We start from the raw sequence: 25,352 nt of genomic DNA on the forward strand, positions 1-25,352 counted from the left end.
GTGGGATTGCCCCCAGATTAGCTCCTACTGGGATGACATTTTTTCTCTTCTAGGAAAGATATTGGTTTCCCCGACCCCAAAAAATCCCTTGTCGGCTCTACTTTGCAGACCAGTTGCAGGGACCTCAAACCCTAAAAGCAAGCTATGTGGCCATGTACTCAACTCCGCCAGATTGCTGATCGCGGCAAACTGGAAACAGCCAACTGCCCCTTCCATTCAGGCCGTTATCAACAAGGTCTGGTTTGCAGCTTCCATGGAGTATATCACTGCGCTGCTACATGACTCAGTGGGGAAATACAGATCAATTTGGTCTCCCTGGTATGTATATTACCAGAGGCAACTCCCCGGGTAAATGCGATCACTATCTCTTGCCTGATGCTCTGAAAGATTTAACTCTTGAACAGTTGATACACTCTCATGTGCAAGGTTAGATGACCCCCCCCCCTCTCTTTTATTTCTTTCTTTATTTTTTATTTTTTTCCGTCCTCTCCCCCCCCCCCATTGCCCTTTTCTATTTTTATTTTTATTTGTGTTTCCTCAATGCAATTATTTTGCTGTTTGTTCGCTGTATTAAAAAAAAAAAAAAAAAAAAAAGACAGTGGTACTCTTAATGGTATATTTTATTTATATGCATTATACCATGTTGTTTGTTTACACCGAATTGTCTGTAAATGCATTGTCCAGATATCAGTCTCATTTAAATGTACTGTTTGCCACTGTAAAAATAAAGAGTTTAAAAAAAAAAAAAATGGAAAAGATGTCTCTGATGTCTAACAAGATGTGATTTATTGGTAAAACATTTCACACACTGTTACCTGTATGTACCCTCTCATGTACAACAAGACTGCATTTATCCCTATAACATTTCCCACACTCAGAGCAGGAAAATGGTTTCTCACCTGTATGTACTCTTTCATGTTTAACAAGATTGGATTTAATTGTAAAACATTTCCCACATTCAGAACATGAAAATGGTTTCTCACCTGTATGTACTCTTTCATGTTTAATAAGATTGGATTTAAGTGTAAAACATTTCCCACATTCAGAACATGAAAACGGTTTCTCACCTGTATGTACTCGTTCATGTTTAAAAAGATTGGAATGATGAGTAAAACATTTCCCACACTCAAAACATGAAAATGGTTTTGCACCTGTATGTACTCTCTCATGTACAAAAAGACTGGATTTATCGCTATAACATTTCCCACATTCAGAGCATGAAAATGGTTTCTCACCTGTATGTACCCTCTCATGTACAATAAGACTGGATTTACGAGTAAAACATTTCCCACATTCAGAGCATGAAAATGGTTTCTCACCTGTGTGATTTCTTTCATGAGTAACAAGACTGAATTTATGAATAAAACATTTCCCACACTCAGAACATGAAAATGGTTTCTCACCTGTGTGTACCCTCTCATGTTTAACAAGACTGGATTTAAGTTTAAAACATTTCCCACATTCAGAGCATGAAAATGGTTTCTCATCTCTGTAATCTTTTGGATGTGAAACAGAAACTGACTGATGTATAGAACTCTCACCAAACTCAGAACTGGATGATATTGTATCATCTTTATGACCTGTACTGGGTGTAGTAAGGTCTGAATGATCAGGAGAAGGTTCCTCATGACTAGAGGGACCAGATGAAATATCTGCACTGGGAAATGTTGGGTGTGTATTGGGGATAATGGGTTTTTCTTCTGGAGAATCTTGTCTGATGTTCTTATCTTCTAGTATATAATCTGGAGACACAATGAGATCTCCCTCCGAGGTATTCCTGCTTGTGCGCCCATCTACAGGAAACAGATGAATGACAACAGACAGAATTGTTTATATTGAGAAGGAAATGTTCATGGATGTTTTATCACTTACACTGAACATGTCTAATGCTGCGTACACACTGGCCGATATATCGCTGGTCCGTCAGCCAGTGGGCGCCAGTAATAGGTCTGTAACCAGCGTGATCTCTGCAACAGAGCCGATGGCCGATATATTGGTGCATCGCACTATGGGACCGATTTTGGTTAAGTCTGTACCGAGTCTCGGAGTGGGAATGCCCATGAAACACTGGGTATTTCCATGGGCCATCACCTCCTGCTCGAGTGCCACGCTGAGAGGGTAAGTCGTGGGGTTGGTACAACAGAAGCCCTGCACATAACTGATTATGCGCAGGGCACCAACATCGGTCCCCCATGGGAATATGTGGACTAGAATCGGGCCCTATGTGTACAGGCGATCTGCCGTCCGCCCATATAACCCACTGCAGGAACCGGCGGTGATTGGCAGCTGAAATGGGCGGGAGCATGTAAATTTGCCCACCCAGCTGTGACGTTAGTCACAATGGATTAGGCAGGGGGAAGAGGGGAACTTGTAGGGGAGCCCGGCACCGGTGAACGGGAAGCCCGCTGTAAAGAAGAAAGAGACCTACCTCCCGCCCCCCCACCTCATCCCTTCACCCCCCAACACCTCATCTTTCCGCTCCCACCCTTTCCTACCTCCCAGTCCCCTTCTCTCTCTCCTCCACCTCACCCCTCTTCCTCTCTCCCCTGCTCTCTTCCTTCTGCCCCATCTCTGCCCCTAGTATCTCTCCCCTTTCCTACTTCTCTCTCACTCATATACTATAGCCGCTATCGACAAAGTATCATTCACCTACTCTATAAATATAAAATAATTGGCTTCTGGCTACTGAGCTGCGTATATGCACCTCACAGGATCAGCACTACTGATGGTGGTACAGGTCTGTTCTGTCAGCATACACACGGTGGGAAAGGAAGTCCAGCCAGGCCCTAGGAAGCAACAGGGCTATAAAAGTTATAGTTTCACCTATCTCTCTTAGAAGAAACCGGGACACAATGTTTAGTGACCTTAAGCCGTAGTGGCCCGACTCTCCTGCAGGAGCCTAGTAAGGAGAACCTAGTGACAGAGACGCAAAGCTACAGATGGAGCGCCGTCTCACATGCATGCGAGTCCCAGTTTCCGGACGGCTCCGCTGCGGTTCCCTGCCCGTGGAGAGGTCCCTGGGCGGCGAGGAACACCGAGGAAGGCAGCGGGTGAGGTGGCGGAGAAAGCACCGTAGCCACAGGGTGCCAACGCAAGCTTCTCGTGCGCCCCTGGCGAGAGCCGGCCCCTGCAAGGATGGAGCCGGCTCCATCTGTATAGAGGATAGCAAGAATCACGCTGTGAGTTAGTGTGAAATGTATATGCGTTACAGAACAACAGGATATCCTAATGAATCTAAATAAAATTTAAAAAAAATATTCGGGCATAGAGAGAGTGTGTACATATATACACACACACACACACACACACACACACACACACACATCTCTGTACGGCAGAAGTGAGATGGCAGCGGCTAGCAGGCAGCCAGAGCTCACCCACCACCACTGACAGACAGATGAGTGTGGGACAGTAGACAATAGTCATAGAGAAGGTAGCATAAAGTCTAAGTATTAATAATAACTGTGGCTCAGTCCCGAATAGACCGCTCCCCACACCTGACCAGTAAGCAGACTGAGTTATTGTAAAATGGCCGCTGGAGTCCACCAATACCCAGAGCATTACAGCAGGATGAAGGAGCTGCCGCCGAGGGCCAGAGCCTCAGAGTCCACAGCCAAACAACAGGAGGGGTGTCATTGTAGAAGTCACAGCACACAGGGCAGCCAAGCCAACATATGGCGTTCCCGCCACAGAGGAGCGAGGAATCACACAGCAGCCTCCAACCCCTGAACACACCACAGTGCCTGACCAGGACCGCGGGAGGATCCCTGAGCCACGGCCTCCACTCCAAAGATGCGTCAGGCAGAGGGAGATCAAAGAGGACAAGCCACGGTTGCTCCCGGCTGTGTGACCAGCTGGTGTCTCAGCGCGTTGCAGCACTGACAGGTAGAGCCACCCAAGATGGCACTGTATCCTCAGCCGCAGGTTGGACCAGGCCTCGATCACCACCACGGCAGGTAAATAAGTGCCCAGCATGTGTAAAGTGGCTCTATAAGTGCGCCCGGAGCCCAGCAAGGTAGAATGAGCTCGGGTAGAGGTGCCTGCTTTGCCCACTAACAGGATATTTATATAGATTGGACCCAGAGCTCTGTCGCCACACTACCTCTCACATGCCCGGCCAAGCCACGCCCCACAGACAGCATTCATTATAATTAATATATTTTTAATGTAAAGTATTAGCACCTGATTATCATGATTATCCTTTTCTACCAGAGAGTGCGGGGAGGAGACTGGTCAGATCTCTGGGCTGCTAACACATGTGACAGGATTCAGTATGAAATCCCGGCAGTCGGGATCCCGGCGTTCAAAATCCCGATGCCGAAATCCCGACAAGGGGGGGGGGGGGGAAACGTGGATCGCCCCCCCTTGCGGGCTTGCTGCGCTCGGCACACTAATTTATTCTCCCTCCAAGGGTGACGTGGACACCTACGGAGGGAGAAACTGTCAGGATTTCGGCGGTCAGGATTCTGAACGCCGGGATCCCGACTGCCGGGATTTAAACAGCTTCCCATGTGACATGATGTGAGGGGAGAGCAGAGCAGGAGTATAATAGGGGCTGATGGCTCCTGATGTATGAGATACACCAGAGAGTGTGGGGAGGAGACTGGTCTGATCTCTGGGCTGGTAACACACAGTGACATGATGTGAGGGGAGAGCAGGAGTATAATAGGGGATGATGGCTCCTGATGTATGAGATACACCAGAGAGTGTGGGGAGGAGACTGGTCAGATCTCTGGGCTGGTAACACACAGTGACATGATGTGAGGGGGGGACCAGGAGTATAATAGGGGCTGAGGGCTCCTGATGTATGAGATACACCAGAGAGTGCGGGGAGGAGACTGGTCAGATGTCTGGGCTGGTAACACACAGTGACATGATGTGAGGGGAGAGCAGGAGTATAATAGGGGCTGATGGCTGCTGATGTATGAGATACACCAGAGAGTGTGGGGAGGAGACTGGTCAGATCTCTGGGCTGGTAACACACAGTGACATGATGTGAGGGGAGAGCAGGAGTATAATAGGGGCTGATGGCTTCTGATGTATGAGATACACCAGACAGTGTGGGGAGGAGACTGGTCAGATCTCTGGGCTGGTAACACACAGTGACATGATGTGAGGGGGAGAGCAGGAGTATAATAGGGGCTGATGGCTCCTGATGTATGAGATACACCAGAGAGTGTGGGGAGGAGACTGGTCAGATCTCTGGGCTGGTAACACACAGTGACATGATGGGAGGGGAGAGCAGGAGTATAATAGGGGATGATGGCTCCTGATGTATGAGATACACCAGAGAGTGTGGGGAGGAGACTGGTCAGATCTCTGGGCTGGTAACACACAGTGACATGATGTGAGGGGAGAGCAGGAGTATAATAGGGGCTGATGGCTTCTGATGTATGAGATACACCAGACAGTGTGGGGAGGAGACTGGTCAGATCTCTGGGCTGGTAACACACAGTGACATGATGTGAGGGAGAGAGCAGGAGTATAATAGGGGCTGATGGCTCCTGATGTATGAGATACACCAGACAGTGTGGGGAGGAGACTGGTCAGATCTCTGGGCTGGTAACACACAGTGACATGATGTGAGGGAGAGAGCAGGAGTATAATAGGGGCTGATGGCTCCTGATGTATGAGATACACCAGAGAGTGTGGGGAGGAGACTGGTCAGATCTCTGGGCTGGTAACACACAGTGACATGATGTGAGGGGAGAGCAGGAGTATAATAGGGGCTGATGGCTCCTGATGTATGAGATACACCAGAGAGTGTGGGGAGGAGACTGGTCAGATCTCTGGGCTGGTAACACACAGTGACATATGTGAGAGGGAGAGCAGGAGTATAATATGGGCTGATGGCTCCTGATGTATGAGATACACCAGAGAGTGAGGGGAGGAGACTGGTCAGATCTTTGGGCTGGTAACACACAGTGACATGATGTGAGGGGGAGAGCAGGAGTATAATAGGGGCTGATGGCTCCTGATGTATGAGATACACCAGAGAGTGTGGGGAGGAGACTGGTCAGATCTCTGGGCTGGTAACACACAGTGACATGATGTGAGGGGGAGAGCAGGAGTATAATAGGGGCTGATGGCTCCTGATGTATGAGATACACCAGAGAGTGCGGGGAGGAGACTGGTCAGATTTCTGGGCTGGTAACACACAGTGACATGATGTGAGGGGAGAGCAGGAGTATAATAGGGGCTGATGGCTCCTGATGTATGAGATACACCAGAGAGTGTGGGGAGGAGACTGGTCAGATCTCTGGGCTGGTAACACACAGTGACGTGAGGGGGAGAGCAGGAGTATAATAGGGGCTGATGGCTGTAAAGCTGTATTGACAGAACAAGGAAAATATGTAATACGCGATTATTCTTCACCTCTGCCGATATCTGTAGGGGTTTCTTCCTTCTTACACTGCTGATCACCCCTCATATATGTGTTTTCTGTCTCTGTATCTTCCTCCTTAATGTCAGTCACATCCGTCTTTTCTTTTCCCTTTATTTCTTCAACCTTAATATCAGACATATCTTCACATTGAACCTACAAAAAAATATCACATTAGTAATGTCTGACACTATTGAGCTCACACAGTAAAACCTTGTTGTATACAGTAGAATATCAGTGTATAACACACACACACCTACCTGATCCTCCTGTGGGGTCCTGTGAGTCTCCTCTGTACAATGCTGGGAATACAGAGGACGAGGACATCTCTCTGGGGTATCTGTTACTGGCCCATCTGTAGGAGACACGCAGTGACTGAGGACATGGTATATATGTGATTATCCTGGGAATACGGAGGACGGGGACATCTCTCTGGGGTATCTCTGTTACTGGGCCCATCTGTAGGAGACACGCAGTGACTGAGGACATTGTATATATGTGATTATCCTGGGAATACAGAGGACGGGGACATCTCTCTGGGGTATCTCTGTTACTGGGCCCATCTGTAGGAGACACGCAGTGACTGAATACATGGTATATATGTGATTATCCTGGGAATACAGAGGACGGGGACATCTCTCTGGGGTATCTCTGTTACTGGGCCCATCTGTAGGAGACACGCAGTGACTGAGGACATGGTATATATGTGATTATCCTGGGAATACAGAGGACGGGGACATCTCTCTGGGGTATCTCTGTTACTGGGCCCATCTGTAGGAGACACGCAGTGACTGAGGACATGGTATATATGTGATTATCCTGGGAATACAGAGGACGGGGATATCTCTCTGGGGTATCTCTGTTAATGGGCCCATCTGTAGGAGACACGCAGTGACTGAGGACATGGTATATATGTGATTATCCTGGGAATACAGAGGTCGGGGACATCTCTCTGGGGTATCTCTGTTACTGCGCCCATCTGTAGGAGACACACAGTGACTGAGGACATGGTATATATGTGATTATCCTGGGAATACAGAGGACGGGGACATCTCTCTGGGGTATCTCTGTTACCGGGCCCATCTGTAGGAGACACACAGTGACTGAGGACATGGTATATATGTGATTATCCTGGGAATACAGAGGACGGGGACATCTCTCTGTTACTGGGCCCATCTGTAGGAGACACACAGTGACTGAGGACATGGTATATATGTGATTATCCTGGGAATACAGAGGACGGGGACATCTCTCTGGGGTATCTCTGTTACTGGGCCCATCTGTAGGAGACACACAGTGACTGAGGACATGGTATATATGTGATTATCCTGGGAATACAGAGGACGGGGACATCTCTCTGGGGTATCTCTGTTAATGGGCCCATCTGTAGGAGACACGCAGTGACTGAGGACATGGTATATATGTGATTATCCTGGGAATACAGAGGACGGGGACATCTCTCTGGGGTATCTCTGTTACTGCCTCCATCTGTAGGAGACACACAGTGACTGAGGACATGGTATATATGTGATTATCCTGGTAATACAGAGGACAGGGACATCTCTCTGGGGTATCTCTGTTACTGGGCCCATCTGTAGGAGACACGCAGTGACTGAGGACATGATATATATGTGATTATCCTGGGAATACAGAGAACGGGGACATCTCTCTGGGGTATCTCTGTTACTGGCCCCATCTGTAGGAGACACGCAGTGACTGAGGACATGATATATATGTGATTATCCTGGGAATACAGAGGACGGGGACATCTCTCTGGGGTATCTCTGATACTGCGCCCATCCGTAGGAGACACACAGTGACTGAGGACATTGTATATATGTGATTATCCTGGGAATACAGAGGACGGGGACATCTCTCTGGGGTATCTCTGTTGCTGGCCCATCTGTAGGAGACACGCAGTGACTGAGGACATGGTATATATGTGATTATCCTGGGAATACAGAGGACGGGGACATCTCTCTGGGGTATCTCTGTTACTGGCTCCATCTGTAGGAGACACACAGTGACTGAGGACATGGTATATATGTGATTATCCTGGGAATACAGAGGACGGGGACATCTCTCTGGGGTATCTCTGTTACTGGGCCCATCTGTAGGAGACACGCAGTGACTGGGGACATGGTATATATGGGATTATCCTGGGAATACAGAGGACGGGGACATCTCTCTGGGGTATCTCTGTTACTGGGCCCATCTGTAGGAGACACGCAGTGACTGAGGACATGGTATATATGGGATTATCCTGGGAATACAGAGGACGGGGAAATCTCTCTGGGGTATCTCTGTTACTGGGCCCATCTGTAGGAGACACACAGTGACTGAGGACATGGTATATTTGTGATTATCTGGGAATACAGAGGACGTGGGCATCTCTCTGGTGTATGTCTGTTACCGGGCCCATCTGTAGGAGACACAGAGTGACTGAGGACATGGTATATATGTGATTATCCTGGGAATACAGAGGACGCGGACATCTCTCTGGGGTATCGCTGTTACTGGGCCCATCTGTAGAAGACACGCAGTGACTGAGGACATGGTATATATGTGATTATCTGGGAATACAGAGGACATCTCTCTAGGGTATCTCTGTTACTGGGCCCATCTGTAGGAGACACACAGTGACTGAGGACATGGTATATATGTGATTATCCTGGGAATACAGAGGACAGGGACATCTCTCTGGGGTATCTCTGTTACTGGGCCCATCTGTAGGAGACACGCAGTGACTGAAGACATGGTATATTTGTGATTATCCTGGGAATACAGAGGACGTGGGCATCTCTCTGGTGTATCTCTGTTACTGGGCCCATCTGTAGGAGACACGCAGTGACTGAGGACATGGTATATATGTGATTATCCTGGGAATACAGAGGACAGGGACATCTCTCTGGGGTATCTCTGTTACTGGGCCCATCTGTAGGAGACACGCAGTGACTGAATATATTGTACTTGTGTGATTAGCAGATAATACGTGTATATGGGGACCCCATACCTGCTCTCCATTGTACAATGAAATATAGTCTCCTCTTACCCAGTGATGTGAGGGGCCAGTGATTCTCCATCATAACATTCCTGCACAGACCCTTGTGTTCCTCTATATACTCCTCCTCCTGCATGGAGAGATAGACAGGGACATCCTGACACCTTATAGAAACCCGACACACACAGTGATACAGTCATCACCCAGACACATTGTTACTGTACAATGTCTGACTCCCAGCAGTCACCTCTCCAGTCACATCCCTGGGTGTTACTGTATAATGCCCCATTCCCGGCAGTCACCTCTCTTGTCACATCCCACGGTGTTACCGTATAATGCCCCATTCCCGGCAGTCACCTCTCTTGTCACATCCCACGGTGTTACTGTATAATGTCACCTTCCCAGCAGTCATCTCACCATCGCATCCGACAGTGTTACTGTACAATGCCTGAGCCCCATTCCCGGCAGTCACCTCTCTTGTCACATCCCACGGTGTTACTGTATAATGTCACCTTCCCAGCAGTCATCTCACCATCGCATCCGACAGTGTTACTGTACAATGCCTGATCCCCAGAAGTCACCTCTCCGGTTACATCACCCAGTGTTACTGTATAATGTCCTATTTTCCAGCAATCACCTCTCCGGTCACATCCCCCAGTGTTACTGTATAATGTCCCATTCCCAGCAGTCACCTCTCCGGTCAGCAGCTGAATGATCTTGTTGGTGAGTTCCAGGATCTTCTGCTCCTTGTCTCTCCCATGTGTCAGTGAGTGAGGGTGAGGCACTGTGATGAGGCTCTGGGTTCTGCTCAGTTCTCCTGACACACAGGGATGGCAAATGGGTGTCTCATGGTCACTGGATGTCTTCTTCACTACTTTGTAACCCTGTGTATGGGAAAATATACTATTACTGCATACACTCCCAGTACCCTCTCTTATTGCTATGTGATGTCACCTCTAAGATCCACTAGTCAGGTCACTGTAGTATTAATATATCAGTGATATCACCAAAACTTATATCCCCTCACCTCCCCAGTCATGTCCCTGTATTATTACTATAGATATAAGTGATGTCACAGTGATGCTCCCAGATCCCCTCACCTCCCCAGTCACATCCCTGTATTATTACTATAGATATAGGTGATGTCACAGTGACACTCCCAGATCCCCTCACCTCCCCAGTCACATCCCTGTATTATTACTATAGATATAAGTGACGTCACAGTGACACTCCCAGATCCCCTCACCTCCCCAGTCACGTCCCTGTATTATTACTATAGATATAAGTGATGTCACAGTGACGCTACCAGATCCCCTCACCTCCCCAGTCACGTCCCTGTATTATTACTATAGATATAGGTGATGTCACAGTGACACTCCCAGATCCCCTCACCTCCCCAGTCACCTCCCTGTATTATTACTGCAGGTATAAGTGATGTCACAGTGACACTCCCAGATCCCCTCACCTCCCCAGTCACGTCCCTGTATTATTACTATAGATATATGTGATGTCACAGTGACGCTCCCAGATCCCCTCACCTCCCCAGTCACGTCCCTGTATTATTACTATAGATATAAGTGATGTCACAGTGACACTCCCAGATCCCCTCACCTCCCCAGTCACGTCCCTGTATTATTACTATAGATATAAGTGATGTCACAGTGACGCTCCCAGATCCCCTCACCTCCCCAGTCAGCAGGTAGATGATCTCCAGGGTGATATTTAGTATCCTCTTAGTCATGTGACTCTGGTCCTTGTCCATCCTCAGGGAATCAGTGCCGTGTCTCATCCACACGTGATGTCTAGTAAACACTCCGTTTCCTCACCGCTCGGTTGTCTAGGTGTAAATATAATTACAATAATAACCACAGTACACATTTAACATATTAGGTAAAGGTGCCCATAAATAGAAGGTGACAAGCGCTCAAGCTTTAAATTGATATCAGCACCTTGCTGATGGGGTAATGTGAGATGGTGTGTCCAGTGAAGACTGGGTGTATCCTGTACCACTGAAAGTCTGACAGAATGTTGCCGGGTGCTAGAGGTCACTGGAGCAACACGGGCTACACTCCCGGTGGGGAGGAGACTGCTGTAGGTGGAAAAGTGCTGTCCAACGCGTTTCAACCCCTCTGGGGTCTTTTTCGATCCTTGACCTCTTGCTCCAGTGACCTCTAGCACCCGGCGAATGCACACCAGCGGAACTCGAAAGTGCTTCAGTCTCTGTGGAAGCGACGCGGCCTCTACACTGGTGCAGACACCAGTAGGACACAGTACAGCACCAGCAGCGCGACGTGGGACGGAAGGATTGAGGACATCGGTGGGTATCAGGTAAGTGTGAGGTGCACCGCTGGGAACATACAGAGGACGCTCTAATTCTGGGCGACACCTGGACACTTACTTTGACCCATTGGAGCACTTATTCATCCCGCTGAGAACTGTTGTGCTGGTTTATCTCCACAACACAACCCTTTCCAGAGCACACGGACTGCATTCACCGCAGGAGGTGAAGCAGTGTGTGCTCTGACTCCAGCCTCCCTCCGTGACTTTGGACTCAGGCTCTTGCAGCCACTACCGGCCTTCCCGCATCCCTCCACGAGGGCCCCCTTCCCCACCGTATACACCCCACATGCTTGTATGACAAGAATACACCCATGTCAATAAACTTTTAAAGTTTAATAAACACCTTTTATTTACAACATTCTGTCAGACTTTTAGTGGTACAGGATACACCCAGTCTTCACTGGACACACCATCTCACGTTACCCCATCAGCAAGGTGCTGATATCAATTTAAAGCTTGAGCGCTGTTCACCTTCTATTTACAGTTTTCCCCTGGGTTTGGACATACCAGACTTAGCAGCCGGCAACCGAGGTAGAGCGCCCATCTCCCTTTTCTTTTCCCAAAGGTGCCCATACACTAGTCCGATTTGGGCCAATTTCACCCGATCCCAAAGGATCGGGCCAAGAAATTATCTCAAATCAGATGTGTTTGACGTCCTCCTTGGGTCCCATCCGGGGTCCTGTGTGCATCAGAGCGAAGCTAGAGGTCGGACCTGCTGCCCGTGCGACCTCCAACTCAGCCCCCCTCCCGATGTGGGGAACGTAGGTCGCATGCAATACACCAGTGCATATAATGTATCGCATGCTATCCTGACATCCGGGAAGACCCCAGGCTGCTCGCCCTGTGTAATCATCATAATACTAATAAGTTATCAGAAACTGGAAACCCTGTAAAAAAATATATACAATGAATAAGTTTTGTAGCAGGACACCAAAAACTGCTCCTTAATGATAAAAAAGCAGAGGCTGCTCAACTACATTATAACAACAACACACCAGAGGCTGCTCTCCCTGTATAACATTTGTAACAGGACTCCACAGGCTGCTCCCCCTGTATAACAGGACACCACAGACTGCTCCCGCTGTAAAGCATTTGTAACAGGACTCCAAAGGCTGCATCCCCTGTATGAACAGGACCCCCAGGCTGGTCTCCCTGCATAAGAGGACACCACAGGCTGCTCCCCCTGTATAACAGGACACCACAAGCTGCTCCCCCTGTATAATATTTTTAACAGGACTCCACACGCCTCTCCCCCTGTATAACAGGACACCACAGGCTGCTCCCCCTGTATAACATTTGTAACCGGACTCCACAGACCGCTCCCCCCGTATAACAGGACGCCACTCGCCGCTCCCCCCGTATAACAGGACGCCACTCGCCGCTCCCCCATATAACAGGAAGCCACAGGCCGCTCCCACCATATAATAGGAAGCCACAGGCCGCTCCCCCCTGTATAATAGGACGCCACAGGCCGCTCCCACCGTATAATAGGACGCCACAGGCCGCTCCCACCGTATAATAGGACGCCACAGGCCGCTCCCACCGTATAATAGGACGCCAGAGGCCGCTCCCACCGTATAATAGGACGCCACAGGCCGCTGCCACCGTATAATAGGACGCCACAGGCCGCTCCCCTGTATAACAGGATGCCACACGCCGCTCCCCCCCCCCCCCCCCCCGTGTAACAGGATGCCACACCCTGCTCCCCCATATAACAGGACGCCACAGGCCGCTCCCCCTGTATAAGAGGACACCACAGGCTGCTCTCCCTGTATAAGAGGACACCCTCCCACTGTATAATTCTAAAAGGGCAGCAGTGGCACAATACCATAATCTGCTGCCAGATACAGCAATGTCTTCTCTCGGTCCCCCGTAACAATCACCGCGGCTGCTGGAAGTGAGAGGCCTCGGGTAAGATCAGCAGCGCTGCTCCAGCAGGGAGCCGAGAGATGCTGCCGGCGCTAAAAGATTGATCTTCGGGAAAATGGCCGCCGCTCCCACACACAGGGTACACACAGGGTATTTCCTGTGTGGGGCAGAGTGGGAGGAGCTGTGTTACCAGGGAAACGTCCCTTCCTGGTGTGCATGGCAGGCAGGAGGGAGAGTGCTGCAGCTGGCACCAGGTAACCCCAGGTATTATACTGCTAGTAACAGCATAGTAGTGATTGCTGGGTGTGAGCCATAAGGGCACTTACAGGGGAGCTGCTGTTCTACTCACACAGGCTGCAGTATAATACCAGGTGTCAGAGCCATTGGAAGGTTTCTTGGCACACTAAGCAAAACTAATGTCAAATTCTGCTAATTACCCACTTTCCCAGACAGTCAAGAGAAAGTGCATAGTCATATACTCAGCTTTGCATTGAATAAGTTTCATATATATAACAGGTACTTGTTTCCTATCTGGGCGCCCGTCGCGGGCATCGCGGGTACATTTATGTATGGCCGCGACGCGACCGACGCGATGCCCGCGATTTCCCATTGAAACCAATGTTAAACTTGGAAATCGTGTCGGTCGCGTCGCGGCCGGCCATAAATGTACCCGCGATGCCCGCGACGCGATGCTCCCGATTTCCCATAGGAATCAATGTTAAAAGCCGCGATGTACCCGATTTTACTGTTAAATGCCTCAACCCACCCGATTTGGCCATAGGAATCAATGTTAAATGGGCCACAGAGCCCATTAACCCTTAAATGTCCCCCCCAATTTTTGACGCCACCCCACGATCGACGCCAACCCGAAGCGTGGCGAGCGCAGCGAGCCCGCGAGGGGCGGCGGTAAGCGTCCTCCGACCTTTTCATGCCCTACTATCCACTAGGGCGTGGTGTGAGAATATAATAGTGTGGCGAGCGCAGCGAGCCACCGAGCCCGAAGCGTGGCGAGCGCAGCGAGCCCCGCGAGGGGACGCGGATACCTTCACAGTTATGCGCGTCCCCTCGCGGGCTTCACAGTGAAGGTATCCGCGTCCCCTCGCGGGGCTCGCTGCGCTCGCCACGCTTCGGGCTCGGTGGCTCGCTGCGCTCGCCACACTATTATATTCTCACACCACGCCCTAGTGGATAGTAGGGCATGAAAAGGTCGGAGGACGCGTACCGCCGCCCCTCGCGGGCTCGCTGCGCTCGCCACGCTTCGGGTTGGCGTCGATCGTGGGGTGGCGTCAAAAATTGGGGGGGACATTTAAGGGTTAATTTGCCCTATTTGGCCCCAAATCGGGTCCATTGAGGCATTTAACAGTAAAATCGCGGTCAATCAGGATTTTTAACATTGTTCCCTATGGGAAAATCGTGGTCATCGCGGGCATCGCGGGCATCGCGGCCATCCCAATTTACCCGCGATGCCCGCGATGACCGCGATTTTTACCCCCGATGACCGCGATTTTGATCGTGGGCGCCCAGATAGGAAACAAGTACCATATAACACACGCACGCACGTAAGCCCACTCGAAGCAAATGCTTCGAAAGCTAGTCTGCTACCATGTGATTGCATGTGTGAAAGAGATGTAGTTTCACTCTGCCAGCAGATGGCAGTATTTCCGAGACACACAAACAGACACTAGACATATATATATATATATATATATATATATATATATATATATATATATAAACAAATAGGATATAGAGTGCGCCTTTTGTTGTATCACCACCACCACATTAAAATTCAGATGGAGATGAACACTTTCATAAAACAGTTGTACAATTTATTAAAAAATCAACATGACATTTATCCAATGTTGTTCCATATGGAGTCTAGATTGTTTTCCAGTCACAATAACCTGAAGCGTTTCGTCACACGGACTTCATCAGGGGTGTAACATACATGACTCAAATAGACAAATGCTCTCAATTAAAAACGACAAGGCTGGTTCCTCTGTTAGTTCTTGAACCGACTAGAATAGTGTCTCAATTTAAAAAAATGGAATGGGGCAAATGGGCGATATGGAGAGGTCCGTCAATCCTCTCATAAACGAAGCTGTATCTCCCAAGCTGCCACTCCAAATAGCTGCAGAGTGGCAGCTTGGAAGATACAGCTTCGTTTATGAGAGGAGTCAAACATTGATGTGATAGCTATGTGTATTGTAGCCATTTTGAGCGATAGTGTTAGGACCTGCAGAAAAGTGGGGGCTTAAATGCATTGATCAATTCATGAACCAAATCTCCACTATTTATTATCAGTTAATTTAGTGTGTGCAGAGCCCCTACAATGTATGTTTAAACAATGTGGTCACAAGCCATAGGGCACCCCAAAACTAGGAAAGGTGAGTGCCAATGTTTAGTGTGTATATATATATATATATATTTTTTATTAACAGTTTCTTATATAGCGCACACATATTGCGCAGCGTTTTACAGAGGATATTTGAACACTCACATCAGTCCCTGCCCCAGTAGAGCTTACAATCTATATTCCCTACCACATAAACAGGCACACAGACATTCTAGGGTAAATTTTTTTGTTTGGAGCCAATTAGCCTACCTGTATATTTTTGGATTGTGGGAGGAAACCGGGGTACCCGGAGGAAACCCACGCAAGTACGGGGAGAATATACAAACTCCGCACAGTTAGAGCCACGGTGGGAATCGAACATTCTCTGTCCGCTCTATGCAAATTCTGTACAATAGTACATTTTTTTGGTAATCTAACGATACCATTTATTGATAAGGGTTGTGAGACTATAGTTTTACATTGTTCCATGTTGCAAATTGAAAGAAACGATACTCAAACCAGATTTTAAGTATTGTTATGGAACAGGGCTTATGCTGTGTACACACGGTGAGATTTGACATTCGATTTTGACTATATAGTCAGAATCGCATGAAGATCGCACAGGTTTTTTTTACCTTGCAATCCCGATGCGCGCAAAAAAATCTGCAGGGGGGGCGCAATATTTCTAGTTACGTCACTGAGTGTAGAGTGGGTATAGCTATGGGCAGTTCTAAAGCAATACAGATTCGGACCGCAGGTTATAAATAGAGTAAAAATGCTATATGCTGACCCCAGGGCCAGGGTCCAAATAACTGGGTATATCTCTGATTAGTTTGGGATCACAGGGGGACACTGTCCACTGTGTTATTCAATTTGGTAGTAGAGCCCCTGGCATGCATTATTAGAGATCATACAAATTTGCCGGGATTAAAAGCTGTAGGAGATGAAAAAGATGTCGCTTACGCGGACGACATGTTGGTATACATCTCAGACTATAGGATAGAAGTCAGGGCCGAAATAAGGGTTTCCGGCGCCCGGGGCAAGGCAGTCATTTGGTGCCCCTCTCCCCGCTGACAACATACATACCTGTGTGCAAGGGTGCGGGGACAGGCAGTGGGGTTCAGGGGACTGGTGTAGCCGCTGTAGTGGCAGCTTGACTCCGTCCGTCTCCTACTAGTGCGGCGGCGGGAAGCACCGATGACTTTGATAAGACTTGCCGGACGCTGATTGGCTGAATTGTGTCCGGCAAGTCTTTTCAAAGTCATCAGCGCTTCCCGCCGCCGCACTAGTAGGAGACGGACAGAGTTAAAGTAAGCTGCCGCTACAGCGGCTACACCACCAGTCCCTGGAACCCCGCTGCCTGTCACCGTACCTCCGCTGGCTGTTCCCTGACCTGACAGCGCCCCCTTCCCCCTCCAGTGCCCGGTGCGCGTGACCCCCCAGCCCCCCATAGTTACGGCCCTGTAGAAGTACCTGTGGTCCTAGATATAATACAAATGTTGGGAGGTATTCAGGGTGAAAGATAAATTGGGGGAAATCTAATATTTCCCAGTAAAAGACAACTGTATTGGTAAATATAGTCAGGATTCGCCCCTGAGGGGGGTAGAAGAGAGGAACTACCTTGGTGTCAGAGTCTATAACTGCTCACAGGATTTTGTTAAAAAGAACATTGAACCATTAATGACACATTACCAGGAGAAGGTTAAATCATGGAGGAGACTGCCCTGGTCATTGATGGGTAGAGTTAATCTGGTGATACTGCCTAAGCTGTCGTACATCTTCCAACAGTCACCAATAGACATACCAGGGAGAATGGATAGTATTACAGCATCCTTTATATGGGGAGGGAAGAGCGCAAGAATCAGTATTGGTACATTGACAAGGGTCAAAGAAAGGGGCGGGCTAGGTCTCCACATTTCCGATTATACTATGTGGCGTCCCAATTAAAGGCGATCAGGGGATGGGTAAAATGGGATGTATGGGAATTTGCAGATAAATTAATTGGAAACCAGATATACCGATTTGGGTACTGACAGAAGAGAAACAAGTCCACAAGCGGCTCTGTCCACAGAACCGCTTGTGGACAGAGAAGGCAGGAAGCAGAAGAGCTCTCTGTTGTTTGCAGTACACTTGCCCTTAAATAGCACCAATAGCGGAAGCCAGAACCCGTCTTCAAAAAGTTTCTGGTTGCTACAGAAACGAAACGTGTCGACGTCACTGCCGCCTACACGTTTGCACTCCAGGATTCTCCCCATCAGCTGGTTGTCACCTGGTCCTCCTTCTACGTGAGCCGCTATACTCAACAGAGATCCACACGCTTACCACAGCAAGCGGTTCGAGGTAGCCGCCGGACCGCCACCTACTCATCATCTGGCGCTATTACCGGGATCCTCACTACGGCTGCTTGCACAGGGTTGAGCCTCTGCTCCATCGGGATCCCCGGTGCCCCCTCAATTACAAACCTATTGCAGGGTGAGCTTTACCAGTATTATTCCTTTCAACAACCATTGCCGCATTAATTGCAATTGACTTTATTTATGCGTGGACTGCTTACAGGCTAATTTGGCCGGGTGCTTTACTAACTTACGGCTCATACAAACCAAAAGCTTGCGCTTTTCACAACTAACTTATTTAACCAACGTGGCAACCAAATTGTATTACCAGTCCACACCATCAATTGGACATAAATGAGTACATATCAATTAAATGAATGGAGTATCACTGCAAACGTGCTAACCAATAAGATTTATTTTTATGCTTATCGTATTTTATGTATATGTATTGTTATATTGTGTATGAATTGTATAAATTGATGCTATTTTATATAAAATGTAAATGGATACAGTGTGTCCAGTGTACATTTTATTCAGCAAGGTGTATTTTTATACTGTATCCATTCTACAGCGCACGGTGCTCAACTCCTCTCTATGGCCCTTATTCTGGTTGGTGCGGTAATATCCGCGTGCGTTCGTGCCGCCGATGTTTTGTGTCTGCGCATGTGCGAGCGGGGCGTACGGCCAAATCCCGCATGAAATGTGAACACTCCGAACAGGGGGTGGAGAGGGGTGTGAAGGGCTGTTTGGGCTCATTACCATATGTTTACACCCCGCGTTTCATGGGCGTTCCCATGCAAATGCTGGGCGTACGTATGGTAATGTGGCCGTGACGCACGTGTAGGGGGCGGACATATGACATCGCCGGATGTCAGCTGCCCGCCCAGATCCCTGCTTTTGGACAGATCCCTGCTTTTGCACGGAAAAATGTCCGTGTGGTCTGAGGTTGCGGGAGCTGGTGGACCACTCGGTCCTGCATTCGATGGTCTGCGACCATCGAATGATGGGGGAGGTTCCCTGAGATGGAGGAGGCGTATTCCATGAAAAATACACGTGCGGTCCATTCGGCCAGCTTCTTACCGCGTACGGACGGAGTTGGCGATCCATATGGAAGGCGGGGTTTCGCACGCACGGTCCTGGCCGCATATTCGGATCTGGCCGCACCGATCAGAATAAGGCCCTATATTCTAATCTTTTTGTGAGTTCTAATAACTCATAGAAACACCTGCAGCAGTAGTGGATACACACTCATTTATATTCCCATTATCCCTAAGGTAGTGGATACACACTCATTAATATTCCCATCATTATCCCTAAAGCGCCGGAATCTATAGGTTAGTGGGCGGAGTTTGATTATCCCCAATTCACCTATATCCCTTTGTCTGTTTTAGCTGTGAGCCATTTATATTCCACTGATTGTATTGGTTCAGAAGGAGACCTAGCCAAGGCCTGCAACACCAGAGACAGGTCCCAGAACAAGCCCTGCATGACCGGAGCTTGGGAGACCCTGGGGGTTATTCAAGTTCCTTCAGTCCTCCGTGCATTTGATGTTGCGCGTCTACACATGCGCAGGTGCGTTTGTGCAGACGTAGAGCGCGTGCACCCGCGCGAACATTCGGTTCGCGGGTTCACGCACCCATGACGGCGTGAGGGGGCGGAAAAGGGTGGGGGGGCGCCGGGCTGCTCCATTACCATATGGGAACGCCCAGCGTACCATGGGCGTTCCCATGACAACGCTGGGCGTTCTCATGGTAATGAGGCGGAAGATATATTCCTCAGAAGATATAAAAATATTAGGGACAGCAATAAAGAACTGACAGGAGAAAAGTTAGACTAGCACTAAGTCACATATACAACACAACCAGCAGTTGGCTGAGGCAAATTAATGCCACTGCACCCCAACCAACCACTGTACCCTATGGAGTAAGTGGGACGTAGGTATCTGTGAAAGCGCTACAGCGTGTGGACGGTTTCACAGGGGAGACTGTACCCGCGCTCTAGGAGGCTCTGGGTGTGATGCTAAAGATGGCTGCCGGACTCTTGGGAGAGCAGAAAAAGAGAAAGCAACTTCCTGGGCGGCAGATTGGCGCCCAAAGCTGGGGGAGGTGCTGCAGGCTAGGCACCAACCCCCTGTGCTGGTCTTCCCCCACCTGCGGATAGTGAGCCCTGTAATGGGTAAATATATCCAGCCTGCACTCTGGCCCCGGTGGTCTAGTGGAGTCCCTGCCACAAGCAGCATCCACCCCAGCTGCTGCGGCTTGTCTCCCCCGGCGTGCAGCGTGACTGCGGTATGCGCTCTCAGAGAGCCTTACCTGCTCCGGCCACGCCGTCTAGGAGAGAAGAGTCCGGCGGTGCTAGGAGCTGCCGCAGCACCGGCCGGTGTTTGACAGCTGAGGCAGCCCAGCCACATCGTGTGACTCAGTGTAAAAATAAGAATGAGCAATAAAAATAAAAGCTTCTTTGGGCTTCCCTCCCTGAGGTAAACCCAGCTGAACTAAATGGTGCTCCAGCTTCCTGCTGGCACCAACACAAACTGAGGAGCTGAGCATGGAGGCGGGGTTATAGGGGAGAGGGACCAGGCATCCTGGGAAACTTTCAAAGCTTCGCTGATTGGTGCCACAGTCCTCTGGATCGGCTACAATCCCGATGTCACCCTGTGACATGGAACCCTAGGAAGACATGATTTATGCCCAAAATGCAGTATACAGCAGGGTACATGTATGCATAGGATTTGGCAGTGTCACAGGGGAAGGAGATTTGGGGAGAGAATCCAAAATAGAATGGTCAAGGTGGGACTACCGGTACAATATCTGGATGTAACTATGTATTTTGGGCTTAAACCCACAGGTAAGGGCAATGAGCCCGTTTATACCGCCGGTGGAGAACCTAGCTGCTCTGGCAAAAGTAATAATAGCAGGGAAATGGAGGCGCATGAGGCACCGGATCTATACCACGGGATCCATCTGGTAAACCATACAGTAGATAATGAGAAGTACACATACACCAACAGTAATAATGTAAGAAAGTGTCATCAAACGTGGGAGAGATGGACGCTGTCAGAATTCTATGAGGCTTATACAGGAGTATACACAACAATGCATATACATTATACAAATCCACACTATTACACAGGACCAGACACAGGAATAGCTTTATTATAAATGGCAGTATACAGAAGGTGAGATAGATGAGGCACAATGTAAGTTTAGTATAATCGGTATAATGGCATCGCTTGTCAGACATAAAGCACATATACACTGCACAGATATAAGGTAGGGGAAAGGATGGGATGTAACATCTTATCTCTATATCATACGCATATTGTAATAATAAGAAATACTGAATAACAAAAATAAGATCTGGGCAGTGACTGGGTGGATGTTTGTACCCACACACACTGAGCGACTTTCAGCTCAAAGCCGCCCAGTGTGTATGGCCCGGTGATGAGCGCTGCTGCGCACTCCCGCATCATCGCCGGGAAAGCCATTCATCTGCTGATATTACCAGCAGATGAGCGGCTTTGAGGACGGATTTGCATAGCGCTGCGCTATGCAAAGCCGCCCTCCCCCCTCTGACAGCGCTGAGCTGGCGGAAAGCCGCTCAGTGTGTATGTACCGAGCGGCGTCCCCCCCCCCCCCCCCCGCAATGATAGCGATCATCGCTGTCCATACACGCTAAGCATAATCACCCAGTGTGTATGGACCTTTAGTCAGCAGCTCTAGAGAGGGGGGAGGGGGCTGGATGAGGAGGAACATCAGCCAGGACAGTTTCTGCTGAGCTTACATTTAAGAACCCTCAGGTAGCTCCCACAGTTTCTAGGAGGACCTTGAGCCAGCATTGCTTCAGGGAGATGATCCCTGTGAAGGAAACAGGGGTATCCTCACATCAATGCTCATGTTTAATGTAGATCTGCTCATCCAAATGTTATTTTTCTGGTATTTACAAAGTATACATTTATTTATAAATCATGTCCCACACTGCAAACATGGAAAAGATTTCTCTGATGTCTAACAAGATGTGATTTATTGGTAAAACATTTCCCACATTCAGCATGAAAATGGTTTCTCACCTGTATGTAACCTCTCATGTACAACAAGACTGGATTTATCTCTATAACATTTCCCACACTCAGAGCATGAAAATGGTTTCTCACCTGTATGTACCCTCTCATGTATAACAAGACTGGATTTATTCCTATAACATTTCCCACATTCAGAACATGAAAATGGTTTCTCACCTGTATGTACCCACTCATGTTTAACAAGACTGGATTTAAGTGTAAAACATTTGCCACATTCAGAACATGAAAATGGTTTCTCACCTGTATGTAGTCTTTCATGTTTAATAAGATTGGATTGATCAGTAAAACATTTCCCACACTCAGAACATGAAAATGGTTTCTCACCTGTATGTACTCTCTCATGTTTAATAAGACTAGATTTAGTGCTATAACATTTCCCACATTCAGAACATGACAATGGTTTCTCACCTGTGTGACTTCTCAGATGTATAACAAGAACTGATTTTCTTTCAAAACTTTTCCCACAGTCAGAGCATGAAAATGGTTTCTCACCTGTGTGACTTCTCTCATGAGTAACACGATTGGATTTATCAGTAAAACATTTCCCACACTCAGAACATGAAAATGGTTTCTCACCTGTATGTACTCTCACATGTTTAACAAGAGAGGATTTAAGTGTAAAACATTTCCCACATTCAGAACATGAAAATGGTTTCTCCCCTGTATGTACTCTTTCATGTTTAATAAGATTGGATTGTTCAGTAAAACATTTCCCACACTCAGAACATGAAAATGGTTTCTCACCTGTATGTACTCTCTCATGTTTAACAAGACTAGTTTTAAGTGTAAAACATTTCCCACATTCAGAGCATGAAAATGGTTTCTTAACTATGTAATCTTTTGAATGTAAAACAGAATCAGACTGATGTATAGAACGCTCACCAAACTCAGAACTGGATGATATTGTATCATCTTTATGGTCTGTACTGTGTGTAGTAAGGTCTGAATGATCAGGAGAAGGTTCCTCATGACTAGAGGGACCAGATGACATATCTGCACTGTGAAATGTTGGGTGTGTATTGGGGATAATGGGGATTTCCTCTGAAGAATCTTGTCTGATGTTCTTATCTTCTAGTATATAACCTGGAGACACAATGAGATCTCCCTCCGAGGTATTCCTGCTTGTGCGCCCATCTACAGGAAACAGATGAATGACAACAGACAGAATTGTTTACATTGAGAGACAAATGTACATGGAGGTTTTATCACTTACACTGAACATGTCTAATGCTGCGCACACACTGGCCGATATATCGCTGGTCCGTCAGCCACTGGGCACCAGTAATAGGACTGTAACCAATAGGACTGTGCAACAGAGCCGATGGCCGATATATTGGTGGCTATGGCACCGATTCTGGTTAAGTCTGTACCGAGTCTCGGAGTGGGAGTGGGAATGCCCATGAAACGCTGGGTGTTCCCGTGGGTCATCACCTCCTGCTCGAGTGCCACGCTGAGAGGGTAAGTCGGTGGGGTTGGTCCCAAAGAAGCCCTGCACATAACTGATTATGCGCAGGGCACCACCATCGGTCCCCCATGGGAATATGTGGGGGCCTGAATGGACTACAATTGGGTCCATCTGCCGTCCGCCCATATAACCCGCTGCAGGAACCGGCGGTGATTGGCAGCTGAAATGGGTGGGAGCATGTAAAGGTGCCCACCCAGCTGTGACGTTAGTCACAAGGGATTAGGCAGGGGGAGAGGGGAACTTGTAGGGGAGCCCGGCACCGGTGAACAGGAGTCCTGCCAATACTGGTAAAGAAGAAAGAGACCTACTCCCCCCCCCCCCCCCCCCCCCCTTGTTACTTTTTAATGCTAATAAAGTAATCTATACTTCTGTTATAGCGCTCTCTTAATTGTTATTTTATTTTTGTCTAAGGTATACAGAATACCTATTGGGAGCTGCAATAACACATAACTGGTCTTTTAATAATCTCGTTAGACAGCATTCACTTTAATTAATATATTTTTAAGTATTGATTATCATGATTATCCTTTTCCACCAGTGTGTGGGGAGGAGACTGGTCAGATCTCTGGTAACACACAGTGACATGATGTGAGGGGAGAGCAGGAGTATAATAGGGGCTGATGGCTCCTGATGTATGAGATACACCAGAGAGTGTGGGGAGGAGACTGGTCAGATCTCTGGGCTGGTAACACACAGTGACATGATGTGAGGGGGAGAGCAGGAGCATAATAGGGGCTGATGGCTCCTGATGTATGAGATACACCAGAGAGTGTGGGGAGGAGACTGGTCAGATCTCTGGGCTGGTAACACACAGTGACATGATGTGAGGGGAGAGCAGGAGTATAATAGGGGCTGATGGCTCCTGATGTATGAGATACACCAGAGAGTGTGGGGAGGAGACTGGTCAGATCTCTGAGCTGGTAACACACAGTGACATGATGTGAGGGGGAGAGCAGGAGCATAATAGGGGCTGATGGCTGCTGATGTATGAGATACACCAGAGAGTGTGGGGAGGAGACTGGTCAGATCTCTGGGCTGGTAACACACAGTGACATGATGTGAGTGGGAGAGCAGGAGTATAATAGGGGCTGATGGCTCCTGATGTATGAGATACACCAGAGAGTGTGGGGAGGAGACTGGTCAGATCTCTGGGCTGGTAACACACAGTGACATGATGTGAGGGGGAGAACAGGAGTGGTACTTATGTAATATCTGGGCTCCTGTTTTTCTTATGAGACCGCGTGCGCTTGCCACGCTTCGGGCACGGTGGCTCGCCACACTATATAAAATCAACTCCATGCGTAGTTGGATAGTAGGGGGTATGAAAAAATGGGGTGCATTTAACATGGGAGCCCAGATAATACATAAGTACCGCAGGAGTATAATAGGGGCTGATGGCTCCTGATGTATGAGATATACCAGAGAGTGTGGGGAGGAGACTGGTCAGATCACTGGGCTGGTAACACACAGTGACATGATGTGAGGGGGAGAGCAGGAGTATAATAGTGGCTGATGGCTCCTGATGTATGAGATACACCAGAGAGTG

The 25,352-nt window shown here is 48.4% G+C and overlaps 2 protein-coding genes across 2 annotated transcripts in view; both read right to left on the reverse strand.

Annotated features, from left to right (window-relative positions):
- The window catches only part of LOC146009555 (uncharacterized), a 122,729-nt gene that overhangs the window by 92,443 nt on the left and 4,934 nt on the right, over window positions 1–25,352 (reverse strand). The window contains 2 exon segments of the mRNA XM_083150001.1: window positions 22,237–22,309; window positions 22,311–23,475. Of these exon segments, the coding sequence (XP_083006127.1) occupies window positions 22,237–22,309; window positions 22,311–23,475 (1,238 nt within the window).
- Window positions 765–13,722, reverse strand: LOC146010184 (uncharacterized). Its single transcript, XM_083151178.1, has 7 exons — window positions 13,552–13,722; window positions 11,068–11,220; window positions 10,076–10,267; window positions 9,435–9,513; window positions 6,643–6,737; window positions 6,376–6,538; window positions 765–1,793 (listed from the first exon to the last, which is right to left on the reverse strand). The coding sequence occupies exons 2-7, from the start codon at window positions 11,170–11,172 to the stop codon at window positions 802–804; spliced, it is 1,626 nt and encodes a 541-aa protein (XP_083007304.1). The 5' UTR covers window positions 11,173–11,220; window positions 13,552–13,722; the 3' UTR covers window positions 765–801.

This window comes from Crinia signifera, chromosome 6 (assembly GCF_055691185.1).
Source record: "Crinia signifera chromosome 6, ASM5569118v1, whole genome shotgun sequence".
Lineage (NCBI taxonomy): Eukaryota > Metazoa > Chordata > Amphibia > Anura > Myobatrachidae > Crinia > Crinia signifera.